At 44.3% G+C, this 16,929-nt stretch overlaps 1 protein-coding gene across 1 annotated transcript in view; it reads right to left on the bottom strand.

Moving 5' to 3' along the window:
- camk2a (calcium/calmodulin-dependent protein kinase II alpha) overlaps window positions 1–16,929 on the bottom strand; it is a 52,337-nt gene that overhangs the window by 23,700 nt on the left and 11,708 nt on the right. The window contains exons 3-7 of the mRNA XM_075487239.1: window positions 13,250–13,309; window positions 7,007–7,061; window positions 1,279–1,344; window positions 761–833; window positions 251–353 (exon numbers count right to left, since the gene is read on the bottom strand). Of these exons, the coding sequence (XP_075343354.1) occupies window positions 251–353; window positions 761–833; window positions 1,279–1,344; window positions 7,007–7,061; window positions 13,250–13,309 (357 nt within the window). The remainder of the gene's footprint in view (window positions 1–250; window positions 354–760; window positions 834–1,278; window positions 1,345–7,006; window positions 7,062–13,249; window positions 13,310–16,929) is intronic.

The following is a 16,929-nucleotide window of genomic DNA, read 5'->3' as shown; positions in this document are numbered from 1 at the left end:
TAAAACTTATTGATCTCAGTGAAACTAACGTTACCACCAGGATGATGTTGAATAGGGAGAAAAAAATAAAAAAAACTATCAAAAAAGTTAATTAAAATCCCATTAATGTACAGCTGAAAGTACAGTAAACAGCTGTAAAATAGATTCAATCTTATGAATACATAAATACATCTAAAATGAAAACAAACTGAACACAATGAAACAAAGAAAAGTGATTTTGTTGGCGAGAAAGCAGAAACGGGTACAGTACCAAACCAGGCCTGCTGGTCTCCCTCCACCTCGATAGCAAGGCCGAAGTCGGCCAGTTTCACTGCTGCTCCTTTCGATTTGGAGGCCAACAGCAGGTTCTCCGGCTGCAGACACAGAGCACAAGCTAACAGGTTCATACTGCCCATCAGACAAGCTAACACAAGCTAACAGGTTCATACTGCCCATCAGACAAGCTAACACAAGCTAACAGGTTCATACTGCCCATCAGACAAGCTAACACAAGCTAACAGGTTCATACTGCCCATCAGACAAGCTAACACAAGCTAACAGGTTCATACTGCCCATCAGACAAGCTAACACAAGCTAACAGGTTCATACTGCCCATCAGTCCACATCAGACAAGCTAACAGGCTAACAAACCAAGAAAAACTGCTTCATTAAGCACTAAATCTAAAATATGATTCCTGAAACATTTAATTTTCAGTGATTCTGGTTCTCATATTTACACAAAGTTTCAGTTTCCTGTTAGAGCAGACGGAGGGGGGTGTACCTTCAGGTCTCGGTGGACCACGCCCATCTGATGACAGTGAAGCACCGCCTCTAAGATCTGCTGGATGCAGTGGCTGCAGAAAGAGGGAGGTCACATGATGCTGCTGAGGAGGAGCTGAGCAGATTCAAAAGACTAAACAGCAGCCAGGCCTTCCAGCAGCACTTTTATGGATGGAACGAGTGAGGTTAAAAACATTTCTTCTCTCTTTAGGAGGTTTTTCCAGATATGATATTCCCAGATATTCCCAGATATGATATCTCAGATATTCCCAGATGTGATATATGTTGCTATTTTTTTACTCTTCAAGGTTTCTTTCTGAATTATAACCACCAGCAGTATAGCCCATAGCGCCCCCTCTGGTGACACCGCACAGCTGAGTTTGTTCAGTTTGGAGCTTTTTCAAAGATGGCTTCAGAACTGGTTGGGAAGTTAATGGAAACTTGGCTTATAAAAGGAGAAAGGGAGCAGGTGGAGGAAGAGGAAGGACAGAGATACTGATTGTGCAGGTGTGTTGGTACCTGGCGTCAGCTTCGCTGTAGTATTCTCTGGCTACGATGTCTTCAAACAGCTCTCCACCTGTGACCCTGAGACACACGATTACACACTCACGTTGTGAACAATTCAACAACAACATGAAGCAAGCAGATACATGCAGGTGACAAGGACGAGCCGCAAAAAATCATAATATCTGAAATCTACAAAGTTAAAAAGAATTTTAAATGGATTCAAAATGAAAGAAGATGAAATCAGTCTGGATTTTATTTCCAGAGTAATAATTTACAACATCATCCAGGTCAGAGCAGCACAGTGTTCATCCATCAAAGAGTTTATGATGAAATTAAAGTTTAAATGTATTTAAACTGACTCACAATTCATTTAAAATAGAAACTTCATCAAAGTGAACAAACAAGTGAGGAAAACAAAATAAGGTCTTTGAAGTAAATAAAGTCCTGACTTGGCTTGAAAAAACGCTCAAATAAAAACAACAAAAGAATGTGAGCTGACTGCAAGAGTTGCGATGTTCACAGTGGCGGCCATTAAAACTAACACAATGTCATGACCCAAAACACAACGCAATGCAAACTACGAACCCGATAACTTTATGAAACACAACACAATGCAAACTACGAACCCGATAACTTCATGAATCACAACACAATGCAAACTACGAACCCAATAACTTCATGAAACACAACGCAATGCAAACTACGAACCCAATAACTTCATGAAACACAACAATGCAAACTACGAACCTGATAACTTTATGAAACACAACAAAATGCAAACTACGAACCCAATAACTTCATGAAACACAACACAATGCAAACTACGAACCTGATAACTTTATGAAACACGCCACAATGCAAACTACGAACCCAATAACTTCATGAAACACAACACAATGCAAACTACGAACCAAATGACCTCATGAAACACAACAAAATGCAAACTACGAACCCGATAACTTTATGAAACACAACACAATGCAAACTACGAACCCAATAACATCATGAAACACAACACAATGCAAACTACGAACCCGATAACATCATGAAACACAACACAATGCAAACTACGAACCCGATAACTTCATGAAACACAACGCAATGCAAACTACGAACCCGATAACTTCATGAAACACGACACAATGCAAACTACGAACCCAATAACATCATGAAACACAACACAATGCAAACTACGAACCCGATAACATCATGAAACACAACACAATGCAAACTACGAACCCAATAACTTCATGAAACACAACACAATGTAAACTACAAACCCGATAACTTCATGAAACACAACGCAATGCAAACTACAAGCCCGATAACTTCATGAAACACAACACAATGCAAACTACGAACCCGATAACATCATGAAACACAACAAAATGCAAATTACGAACCCGATACCTTCATGAAACACAACACAATGTAAACTACAAACCCGATAACTTCATGAAACACAACACAATGCTAACTACGAACCCGATACCTTCATGAAACACAACACAATGCAAACTACGAACCCGATAACTTCATGAAACACAACACAATGCAAACTACGAACCCGATACCTTCATGAAACACAACACAATGTAAACTACAAACCCGATAACTTCATGAAACACAACACAATGCAAATTACGAACCCGATACCTTCATGAAACACAACACAATGCAAACTACGAACCCGATAACTTCATGAAACACAACACAATGCAAATTACGAACCCAATAACATCATGAAACACAACAAAATGCAAACTACGAACCCGATAACTTCATGAAACACAACACAATGTAAACTACGAACCCGATAACTTTATGAAACACAACACAATGCAAACTACGAACCCAATAACTTCATGAAACACAACACAATGCAAACTACGAACCCGATAATACCATGAAACACAACGCAATGCAAACTACGAACCCGATAACTTCATGAAACACAACACAATGCAAACTACGAACCCGATAACTTCATGAAACACAACACAATGCAAACTACGAACCCGATAACTTCATGAAACACAACACAATGCAAACTACGAACCCGATAACTTCATGAAACACAACAAAATGCAAATTACGAACCCAATAACTTCATGAAACACAACACAATGCAAACTACAAGCCCAATAACTTCATGAAACACAACAAAATGCAAATTACGAACCCGATAACATCATGAAACACAACACAATGCAAACTACAAGCCCAATAACTTCATGAAACACAACAAAATGCAAATTACGAACCCGATACCTTCATGAAACACAACACAATGTAAACTACAAACCCGATAACTTCATGAAACAAAAACACAATGCAAACTACGAACCCAATAACATCATGAAACACAACAAAATGCAAACTACGAACCCGATAACTTCATGAAACACAACAAAATGCAAACTACGAACCCGATACCTTCATAAAACACAACAAAATGCCAACTACGAACCCGATAACTTCATGAAACACAACGCAATGCAAACTACGAACCCAATAACATCATGAAACACAACACAATGCAAACTACAAACCCGATAACTTCATGAATCACAATACAAACTACGAACCCGATAACTTCATGAAACACAACATAATGCAAACTACGAACCCGATAACTTCATGAAACACAACACAATGCAAACTACGAACCCGATAACTTCATAAAACACAACAAAATGCAAACTACGAACCAGATAACTTCATGAAACACAACACAATGCAAACTACGAACCCGATAACTTCATGAAACACAACGCAATGCAAACTACGAACCCAATAACATCATGAAACACAACGCAATGCAAACTACGAACCCGATAACTTCATGAATCACAATGCAAACTACGAACCCGATAACTTCATGAAACACAACATAATGCAAACTACGAACCCGATAACTTCATGAAACACAACACAATGCAAACTACGAACCCGATAACTTCATGAAACACAACACAATGCAAACTACGAACCCAATAACATCATGAAACACAACAAAATGCAAACTACGAACCCGATAACTTCATGAAACACAAAAAAATGCAAACTAAGAACCCGATACCTTCATAAAACACAACAAAATGCAAACTACGAACCCGATAACTTCATGAAACACGACACAATGCAAACTACGAACCCGATAACTTCATGAATCACAATGCAAACTACGAACCCGATAACTTCATGAAACACGACACAATGCAAACTACGAACCCGATAACTTCATGAAACACAACGCAATCCAAACTACGAACCGGATAACTTCATGAAACACAACACAATGCAAACTACGAAACCAATAACTTCATGAAACACAACATAATGCAAACTACGAACCCGATAACTTCATGAAACACAACACAATGCAAACTACGAACCCAATAACATCATGAAACACAACAAAATGCAAACTACGAACCCGATAACTTCATGAAACACAACAAAATGCAAACTAAGAACCCGATACCTTCATAAAACACAACAAAATGCAAACTACGAACCCGATAACTTCATGAAACACGACACAATGCAAACTACGAACCCGATAACTTCATGAATCACAATGCAAACTACGAACCCGATAACTTCATGAAACACGACACAATGCAAACTACGAACCCGATAACTTCATGAAACACAACGCAATGCAAACTACGAACCCGATAACTTCATGAAACACAACACAATGCAAACTACGAAACCAATAACATCATGAAACACAACAAAATGCAAACTACGAACCCGATAACTTCATGAAACACAACGCAATGCAAACTACGAACCCGATAACTTCATGAAACACAACGCAATGCAAACTACGAACCCGATAACTTCATGAAACACGACACAATGCAAACTACGAAACCAATAACTTCATGAAACACTACAAAATGCAAACTACGAAACCGATAACTTCATGAAACACAACACAATGCAAACTACGAACCCGATAACTTCATGAAACACAACGCAATGCAAACTACGAACCCGATAACTTCATGAAACACAACACAATGCAAACTACAAACCCGATAACTTCATGAAACACAACACAATGCAAACTACAAGCCCAATAACTTCATGAAACACAACAAAATGCAAACTACGAACCCGATAACTTCATGAAACACAACGCAATGCAAACTACGAACCGGATAACTTCATGAAACACAACACAATGCAAACTACGAAACCGATAACTTCATGAAACACAACACAATGCAAACTACGAACCCGATAACTTCATGAAACACAACACAATGCAAACTACGAACCCAATAACATCATGAAACACAACAAAATGCAACCTACGAACCCGATAACTTCATGAAACACAACAAAATGCAAACTAAGAACCCGATACCTTCATAAAACACAACAAAATGCAAACTACGAACCCGATAACTTCATGAAACACGACACAATGCAAACTACGAACCCGATAACTTCATGAATCACAATGCAAACTATGAACCCGATAACTTCATGAAACACGACGCAATGCAAACTACGAACCCGATAACTTCATGAAACACAACGCAATGCAAACTACGAACCCGATAACTTCATGAAACACAACACAATGCAAACTACGAAACCAATAACATCATGAAACACAACAAAATGCAAACTACGAAACCGATAACTTCATGAAACACAACACAATGCAAACTACGAACCCGATAACTTCATGAAACACAACGCAATGCAAACTACGAACCCGATAACTTCATGAAACACAACGCAATGCAAACTACGAACCCGATAACTTCATGAAACACAACGCAATGCAAACTACGAACCTGATAACTTCATGAATCACAATGCAAACTACGAACCCGATAACTTCATGAAACACGACACAATGCAAACTACGAAACCGATAACTTCATGAAACACAACACAATGCAAACTACGAACCCGATAATACCATGAAACACAACGCAATGAAAACTACGAACCCGATAATACCATGAAACACAACGCAATGCAAACTACGAACCGGATAACTTCATGAAACACAACAAAATGCAAACTAAGAACCCGATACCTTCATAAAACACAACAAAATGCAAACTACGAACCCGATAACTTTATGAAACACGACACAATGCAAACTACGAACCCGATAACTTCATGAAACACAACACAATGCAAACTACGAAACCAATAACTTCATGAAACACAACAAAATGCAAACTACGAACCCGATAACATCATGAAACACAACACAATGCAAACTACGAACCCGATAACTTCATGAAACACAACACAATGCAAACTACGAAACCAATAACTTCATGAAACACAACACAATGCAAACTACGAAACCGATAACTTCATGAAACACAACGCAATGCAAACTACGAACCCGATAACTTCATGAAACACAACGCAATGCAAACTACGAACCCGATAACTTCATGAAACACAACGCAATGCAAACTACGAACCCGATAACTTCATGAAACACAACGCAATGCAAACTACGAACCTGATAACTTCATGAATCACAATGCAAACTACGAACCCGATAACTTCACGAAACACGACACAATGCAAACTACGAAACCGATAACTTCATGAAACACAACACAATGTAAACTACGAACCCGATAATACCATGAAACACAACGCAATGCAAACTACGAACCGGATAACTTCATGAAACACAACGCAATGCAAACTATAACACAGAAACAGACAGATCAGAACTCACAGGTCAAAGATGAGGTAATGATGAGCCTCCTCTGAAATGCTGTCATGCAGCCGAACTGAAAAACAGAAAAAAAGTTTCATTGTTAAACAAAACTTTATTGACAATCTGTAATTAATGTCCATCCATCCATTTTCTGTTGGTCAACTGGGACCAGGTCAACAGTCTGACTGCTGTGGCCCTAAAGGTTAAAGGTCACCCAAAGGTCTGAAACCCAAGAGCTACATCTCAGACTCTGCAGGCCTCAGTCAGCGTGTTAAAGGTTAAAGGTCACCCCAAGGTCAGAAACACAAGAGCTACATCTCAGACTCTGCAGGCCTCAGTTAGCATGTTAAAGGTTAAAGGTCATGACAGCACAATTAGAAACAGACTGAACTTGTATGGCTTGTGTGGAAGGGTTGCAGGAGAAAGCCTCTTCTCTCTAAAAAGAACATGGCAGCACAGCTTAGGTTTGCAAAGCTGCATATGAACAAACCACAAGACTTCTGGAACAATGTCCTTTGGACAGAGCAGACCAAAGTGGAGATGTTTGCTCATAATGCACAGCAGCACTTTTGGAGGAAGCCAAACACAGCATATCAGCACAAACACCTCACACCAGCTGCCAAGCACGGTGGTGGAGGGCTGATGATCTGGGCTGGTTCTGCAGCCACAGGACCTGGGCACATTGAGTCCACCATGAACTCCTCTGGATACCAAAGTGTTCTAGAGTCAGATGTGAGGCCGTCTGTCCGATAGCTAAAGCTGGGCTGAAACTGGGCTAAAGCTGGGCTAAAGCTGGGCTAAAGCTGGGCTAAAGCTGGGCTGAAGCTGGGCTAAAGCTGGGCTAAAGCTGGGCTAAAGCTGGGCTAAAGCTGGGCTGAAGCTGGGCTAAAGCTGGGCTGAAGCTGGGCTAAAGCTGGGCTGAAACTGGGCTGAAACTGGGCTAAAGCTGGGCTGAAACTGGGCTGAAGCTGGGCTGAAACTGGGCTAAAGCTGGGCTGAAGCTGGGCTAAAGCTGGGCTGAAGCTGGGCTAAAGCTGGGCTGAAGCTGGGCTGAAGCTGGGCTAAAGCTGGGCTGAAGCTGGGCTGAAGCTGGGCTGAAACTGGGCTAAAGCTGGGCTGAAGCTGGGCTAAAGCTGGGCTAAAGCTGGGCTGAAGCTGGGCTAAAGCTGGGCTGAAGCTGGGCTAAAGCTGGGCTGAAGCTGGGCTAAAGCTGGGCTGAAGCTGGGCTAAAGCTGGGCTAAAGCTGGGCTGAAGCTGGGCTGAAGCTGGGCTAAAGCTGGGCTAAAGCTGGGCTGAAGCTGGGCTAAAGCTGGGCTAAAGCTGGGCTAAAGCTGGGCTAAAGCTGGGCTGAAGCTGGGCTAAAGCTGGGCTGAAGCTGGGCTAAAGCTGGGCTAAAGCTGGGCTTAAACTGGGCTAAAGCTGGGCTGAAGCTGGGCTAAAGCTGGGCTGAAGCTGGGCTAAAGCTGGGCTAAAGCTGGGCTGAAACTGGGCTAAAGCTGGACTGAAGCTGGGCTAAAGCTGGGCTGAAGCTGGACTAAAGCTGGGCTAAAGCTGGGCTAAAGCTGGGCTGAAGCTGGACTAAAGCTGGGCTAAAGCTGGGCTAAAGCTGGGCTAAAGCTGGGCTTAAACTGGGCTAAAGCTGGACTGAAGCTGGGCTAAAGCTGGGCTGAAGCTGGGCTGAAGCTGGGCTAAAGCTGGGCTAAAGCTGGGCTGAAGCTGGGCTGAAATTGGGCTAAAGCTGGGCTAAAGCTGGGCTGAAGCTGGGCTGAAGCTGGGCTAAAGCTGGGCTAAAGCTGGGCTAAAGCTGGGCTGAAACTGGGCTAAAGCTGGGCTGAAGCTGGGCTAAAGCTGGGCTGAAGCTGGGCTAAAGCTGGGCTAAAGCTGGGCTGAAGCTGGGCTAAAGCTGGGCTAAAGCTGGGCTAAAGCTGGGCTGAAGCTGGGCTAAAGCTGGGCTAAAGCTGGGCTAAAGCTGGGCTAAAGCTGGGCTGAAGCTGGGCTAAAGCTGGGCTGAAGCTGGGCTAAAGCTGGGCTAAAGCTGGGCTTAAACTGGGCTAAAGCTGGGCTGAAGCTGGGCTAAAGCTGGGCTGAAGCTGGGCTAAAGCTGGGCTAAAGCTGGGCTGAAACTGGGCTAAAGCTGGACTGAAGCTGGGCTAAAGCTGGGCTGAAGCTGGGCTAAAGCTGGGCTGAAGCTGGACTAAAGCTGGGCTAAAGCTGGGCTAAAGCTGGGCTGAAGCTGGACTAAAGCTGGGCTAAAGCTGGGCTAAAGCTGGGCTAAAGCTGGGCTTAAACTGGGCTAAAGCTGGACTGAAGCTGGGCTAAAGCTGGGCTGAAGCTGGGTTGAAGCTGGGCTAAAGCTGGGCTAAAGCTGGGCTGAAGCTGGGCTAAAGCTGGGCTAAAGCTGGGCTGAAGCTGGGCTAAAGCTGGGCTGAAGCTGGGCTGAAGCTGGGCTAAAGCTGGGCTGAAGCTGGGCTAAAGCTGGGCTGAAGCTGGGCTAAAGCTGGGTTAAAGCTGGGCTGAAGCTGGGCTAAAGCTGGGCTGAAGCTGGGCTAAAGCTGGGCTGAAGCTGGGCTAAAGCTGGGCTAAAGCTGGGCTGAAGCTGGGCTAAAGCTGGGCTAAAGCTGGGCTAAAGCTGGGCTGAAGCTGGGCTAAAGCTGGGCTGAAGCTGGGCTGAAGCTGGGCTAAAGCTGGGCTGAAGCTGGGCTGAAGCTGGGCTAAAGCTGGGCTAAAGCTGGGCTAAAGCTGGGCTGAAGCTGGGCTGAAGCTGGGCTAAAGCTGGGCTAAAGCTGGGCTGAAGCTGGGCTGAAGCTGGGCTAAAGCTGGGCTAAAGCTGGGCTGAAGCTGGGCTAAAGCTGGGCTGAAGCTGGGCTGAAGCTGGGCTAAAGCTGGGCTAAAGCTGGGCTAAAGCTGGGCTAAAGCTGGGCTGAAGCTGGGCTGAAGCTGGGCTAAAGCTGGGCTAAAGCTGGGCTGAAGCTGGGCTAAAGCTGGGCTAAAGCTGGGCTAAAGCTGGGCTAAAGCTGGGCTAAAGCTGGGCTGAAGCTGGGCTAAAGCTGGGCTGAAGCTGGGCTAAAGCTGGGCTAAAGCTGGGCTTAAACTGGGCTAAAGCTGGGCTGAAGCTGGGCTAAAGCTGGGCTGAAGCTGGGCTAAAGCTGGGCTAAAGCTGGGCTGAAACTGGGCTAAAGCTGGACTGAAGCTGGGCTAAAGCTGGGCTGAAGCTGGGCTAAAGCTGGGCTGAAGCTGGACTAAAGCTGGGCTAAAGCTGGGCTAAAGCTGGGCTGAAGCTGGACTAAAGCTGGGCTAAAGCTGGGCTAAAGCTGGGCTAAAGCTGGGCTTAAACTGGGCTAAAGCTGGACTGAAGCTGGGCTAAAGCTGGGCTGAAGCTGGGTTGAAGCTGGGCTAAAGCTGGGCTAAAGCTGGGCTGAAGCTGGGCTAAAGCTGGGCTAAAGCTGGGCTGAAGCTGGGCTAAAGCTGGGCTGAAGCTGGGCTGAAGCTGGGCTAAAGCTGGGCTGAAGCTGGGCTAAAGCTGGGCTGAAGCTGGGCTAAAGCTGGGTTAAAGCTGGGCTGAAGCTGGGCTAAAGCTGGGCTGAAGCTGGGCTAAAGCTGGGCTGAAGCTGGGCTAAAGCTGGGCTAAAGCTGGGCTGAAGCTGGGCTAAAGCTGGGCTAAAGCTGGGCTAAAGCTGGGCTGAAGCTGGGCTAAAGCTGGGCTGAAGCTGGGCTGAAGCTGGGCTAAAGCTGGGCTGAAGCTGGGCTGAAGCTGGGCTAAAGCTGGGCTAAAGCTGGGCTAAAGCTGGGCTGAAGCTGGGCTGAAGCTGGGCTAAAGCTGGGCTAAAGCTGGGCTGAAGCTGGGCTAAAGCTGGGCTAAAGCTGGGCTGAAGCTGGGCTAAAGCTGGGCTGAAGCTGGGCTGAAGCTGGGCTAAAGCTGGGCTAAAGCTGGGCTAAAGCTGGGCTGAAGCTGGGCTGAAGCTGGGCTAAAGCTGGGCTAAAGCTGGGCTGAAGCTGGGCTAAAGCTGGGCTAAAGCTGGGCTAAAGCTGGGCTAAAGCTGGGCTGAAGCTGGGCTAAAGCTGGGCTGAAGCTGGGCTAAAGCTGGCTCATCAACAGATAGAAAGACTGAGTCTGTGAGGAGAAGCTAAAAGAATTCTGTCCACCTCACCAGGTAAACTCCCTGACATCCTGTCTGAGTCCTGATGAACAGCAACAGCCGTTACCATGCCAACAAACAACAACGCAGAGGAACACAGTTCTGTGGTGAAAGTAAAATGATGATAAAAGTCTTTTACTGCAGCAGTTTTCCTGCTTCTGCTCTCTGCATTTAATGTATAACAGAACATTTCATATTAACATTATAACATTTTATAGCAGAGGAAAGAAATGCTGCTGCCCACACACACACACACACACACACACACACACACACACACACACACACACACACACACACACACACACATTAAATCCCACCGCTGTGTGTAGGAGTGTTTCAGGAGAAAAACCTGATTATTTCTTTCTGAGTGCTTTCACACAGGTGTGTGTGTGTGTTCTTGTTCTTACTGTTGAGTGAGGACCAAGTAGAGTTTTTAACCAACAGAGTGAGGTCATTATTACAGAGTGAGGACATTTTGGCCGGTCCTCACTTTGTTTCCCTCCAGATGACCTCCTCAGGTTATATAGATGCTATCCTCTGATTTTCTCAGTAGGACCTCAGAATGTCCTAAGTGTCAATTTTTCACCCCTAAAGTTTAACACAGATTAAAATCTTTTTCTGAATCTTTTGTGCTTCTCAAAATCTGAAGCAGTGTATTGGACCACAGAGTGTCTGGAATGACACTTTGTTTGTTTCTAAGTGAACAAAAAATACTGGTCCTCACTTTGTGAGTGGTTTTACCCGGTCCTTACTAACGCTGTGTGTGTGTGTGGGAGGATAGTGGGTTTTGATGCCTTCACCTATAGGCACCGTTACCTAGCAACAAACGCACACAGCGTTACATATCACTCCTCACATTTGCTGAGCATCACCTGTCCAGTATAACTGGAGTATTAAGATAGTATTGTTGCAGCATTATTGCAATATTATTGCAGCATTATTGCAGTATTATTGCAGTATAACTGTGGTATTATTGCGGTTTTATTGCAGTATTATTGCGGTATTATTGCGGCATTATTGCGGTATTATTGCGGTATTATTGCAGCATTATTGCAGTATTATTGCGGTATAATTGCAGCATTATTGCAGTATTATTGCGGTATTATTGCAGCATTATTGCAGTATTATTGCGGTATAATTGCAGCATTATTGCAGTATTATTGCGGTATAATTGCAGCATTATTGCAGTATTATTGCAGTATAACTGTGGTATTATTGCGGTTTTATTGCAGTATTATTGCGGTATTATTGCAGTATTATTGCAGTATAACTGTGGTATTATTGCGGTTTTATTGCAGTATTATTGCGGTATTATTGCGGCATTATTGCAGCATTATTGCAGTATTATTGCAGTATTATTGCAGAATAATTGCAGTATTATTGCAGAATAATTGCAGTATTATTGCAGCATTATTGCAGCATTATTGCAGTATTATTGCAGAATAATTGCAGTATTATTGCAGCATTATTGCAGCATTATTGCAGTATTATTGCAGAATAATTGCAGTATTATTGCAGCATTATTGCAGTATTACTGTGGTATTATTGCAATATTATTGCAGCATTATTGCAGCATTATGGCAGTATTATTGCAGTATAACTGTGGTCTTATTGAAGTTTTATTGCAGTATATTTGGAGTATTATTGTAGTATAATTGCAGTATAACTGCAGTATTATTGCAGTATAATTGGAGTATTATTGCAGTATAACTGCAGTATATTTGGAGTATTATTGTAGTATAATTGCAGTATAACTGCAGTATTATTGCAGTATAATTGGAGTATTATTGCAGTATAACTGCAGTATTATTGCAGTATAATTGCAGTATAACTGCAGTATATTTGGAGTATTATTGCAGTTTAACTGCAGTATTATTGCAGTTTAACTGCAGTATTATTGCAGTATAATTGCAGTATATTTGGAGTATTATTGCAGTTTAACTGCAGTATTATTGCAGTTTAACTGCAGTATTATTGCAGTATAATTGCAGTATATTTGGAGTATTATTGCAGTTTAACTGCAGTATTATTGCAGTTTAATTGCAGTATTATTGCAGTATAATTGCAGTATATTTGGAGTATTATTGCAGTTTAACTGCAGTATTATTGCAGTATTACTCACCGATATTTGGGTGTTTCAGTAACCGACAGATTCGAGCTTCACGGTCCAACTTCTGATGATCTGAGAACACACAAACAGCCATCATCAATTACTAATATTGATCAGGTATTGATCAGCTCTGTAATATTAATGCAAATAACACATTATTTGTAACAATAACACTGATGGCAGCACGTCCACCTGAACATGTCCTCATCAGGTGGACGTTAGGAGACACCTGAACATTTCACCCGGCTGGGTTCGGGCCCTCTGAGGGCCCCCTCAGGCCCCCTCAGGCCCCCTCAGGCCACCTTCAGGCCCCCTCAGGCCACCTTCAGGCCCCCTCAGGCCCCCTCAGGCCCCCTCCAGGCCACCTTCAGGCCCCCTCAGGCCCCCTCCAGGCCACCTTCAGGCCCCTTCAGGCCCCCTGCAGGCCACCTTCAGGCCCCTTCAGGCCCCCTGCAGGCCACCTTCAGGCCCCTTCAGGCCCCCTCCAGGCCACCTTCAGGCCCCCTCAGGCCCCCTCAGGCCCCCTCAGGCCCCCTCCAGGCCACCTTCAGGCCCCCTCCGGGCCCCTCAGGCTGTGGGTGTGGTGGGTGGCGTGTTTCTCTTCCGGTTACGGAGGTCATTCAACAACAACGGCGACTGGACGAATGCGCACTTTGATTGAGATGCAGCTGATCGATCTAGAAATAGAATAAATATTGCTACTACTGGAGCTGGCAGAGAGGCGAAAGAATCGTCACGGTTAGCACGGTTAGCGTCACCGTTAGCCGGTTAGCAAACCGGAAATACGCATAGTGTAGAGCGGATGTAGAGTTGACCAATCAGAAGCCTCCTTTCTCTCCTCCCTGCGACAATATCTGCGGCACTGTCTGCGGTGAGTTACAATTTTGGGGAGGTGCACCAGAGTGTCTGCGTAAGGGGGGGGGGCATATCTGCGTTAACTGCGACACACACGCAGACGACCTGGTTTCCGACCATAAACCGGCCTTTAGGGCCACCTTCGGGCCCTAACCCTAACCCTAACCCGGCCCCCTGCAGCCCACCTTCGGGCCCCCTCAGCCCCCCTCCGGCCCCCCTGCAGCCCACCTCCGGGCCCCCTTCGGGCTCCCTGCAGCCCCCTCAGGCCCCCTCCGGGCCCCCTCCGGGCCCCGTCCGGGCCCCCTCCGGCCCACCTGCAGCCCACTCCGGGCCCCCTTCGGGCCCCCTGCAGCCCCCTCAGGCCCCCTCAGCCCCCCTCAGGCCCCCTCCGGCCCCCTGCAGCCCACCTTAGGCCCCCTTCGGGCCCCCTGCAGCCCCCCTCAGGCCCCCTCCGGGCCACCTCCGGGCCCCCTCCGGCCCCCTGGAGCCCCCCTGCAGCCCCCTCAGCCCCCCTCAGGCCCCCTCAGGCCCCCTGCGGGCCCCCTGCAGCCCACCTCCGGGCCCCCTGGAGCCCCCCTGCAGCCCCCTCAGCCCCCTCAGCCCCCCTCAGGCCCCCTCCGGCCCCCTGCGGGCCCCCTGCAGCCCACCTCCGGCCCCCTTCGGGCTCCCTGATCTCAGAGCAGACGCTGCTCAGTCTCAGCTGAACTAACAGCAGAGGCTCAGCGAGATGACGAGAGTCCGGCTGCCAACAGAGAATCTGCTGAGGAAGGTTTCCAACTGAGCAGCAGCTCTGAGGCTGCAAACAAAGACTGGCAACACACGTGCACACTCACACACGTGCACACACACACACACACACACACACACACAAGCTTAATATCAGAGGAATCCCTTCGATCAAAGCCACCTGAACAACTGAACAGGAGAAACTCTGCAGCCCTTTGTTTCCCAGGAAGAAACAGCAAACACATTAAACACACACACACATTAAAAACACACACACATTAAACACACAGACACACATTAAACACACATTAAACACATTAAAGACACATTAAACACACACACACATTAAACACACACACACACATTAAACACACACCACAGACATCACACACACACATTAAACACACACACACACACATTAAACACACACACACACATTAAACACACACCACAGACATCACACACACACATTAAACACACACACACACATTAAACACACACCACAGACATCACACACACACATTAAACACACACACACACACATTAAACAGAAACACACACATCAAACACACATTAAACACACACACACACACATTAAACAGAAACACACACATCAAACACACATTAAACACACACCACAGACATCACACACACACATTAAACACACACACACACACATTAAACAGAAACACACACATCAAACACACATTAAACACACACACACACACATTAAACAGAAACACACACATCAAACACATATTAAACACACACACACACATTAAACAGAAACACACACATCAAACACATATTAAACACACACACACACATTAAACAGAAACACACACATTAAAGACACATTAAGCAGAAACACACACATTAAACACACACCACAGACACACACACACACACACACACACACATATTAAACACACACCACAGACACAGACATTAAACAGAAACACACACATTAAACACACACATTAAAGACACATTAAACACACACACACACAAAAACATTAAACACACAAACACATTAAACACACACACACACACACACACATTAAACACATTAAACACAAACACACACACACACATTAAACACATTAAACACACACACATTAAACACATTAAACACAAACACACACACACACATTAAAGACACATTAAACACACAAACACACACACACATTAAACACACAAACACACACACACACACATTAAACACATTAAACACATTAAACACACAAACACACAAACACACACACATTAAACACATTAAACACAAACACACACACACACATTAAAGACACATTAAACACACACACACACACACACATTAAACACACAAACACACACACATTAAACACATTAAACACACACACACACATTAAAGACACATTAAACACACAAACACACACACACACATTAAACACACAAACACACACACATTAAACACATTAAACACAAACACACACACACATTAAACACACACATTAAAGACACATTAAACACACACACACATTAAACACACAGACACACACATTAAACACATTAAACACATTAAACACACACACACATTAAACACATTAAACACATTAAACACACACACACATTAAACACACAGACACACACATTAAACACATTAAACACATTAAACACATTAAACACAAACACACATTAAACACACAAACACACATTAAACACACAAACACACACACATTAAACACATTAAACACACAAACACACACACACACATTAAACACAAACACACACACATTAAACACACAGACACACACATTAAACACATTAAACACATTAAACACATTAAACACATTAAACACATTAAACACAAACACACACACATTAAACACACAGACACACACATTAAACACATTAAACACATTAAACACATTAAACACATTAAACACATTAAACACAAACACACACACATTAAACACATTAAACACATTAAACACACAAACACACACACATTAAACACATTAAACACAAACACACACACACATTAAACACACAAACACACACACATTAAACACATTAAACACACAAACACACACACACACATTAAACACAAACACACACACATTAAACAC

The sequence above is a fragment of the Odontesthes bonariensis genome, chromosome 16 (genome assembly GCF_027942865.1).
Source record: "Odontesthes bonariensis isolate fOdoBon6 chromosome 16, fOdoBon6.hap1, whole genome shotgun sequence".
Lineage (NCBI taxonomy): Eukaryota > Metazoa > Chordata > Actinopteri > Atheriniformes > Atherinopsidae > Odontesthes > Odontesthes bonariensis.
Note: the sequence above shows the minus strand (reverse complement) of the source record. Positions and strands in the feature narration are given on the sequence as shown.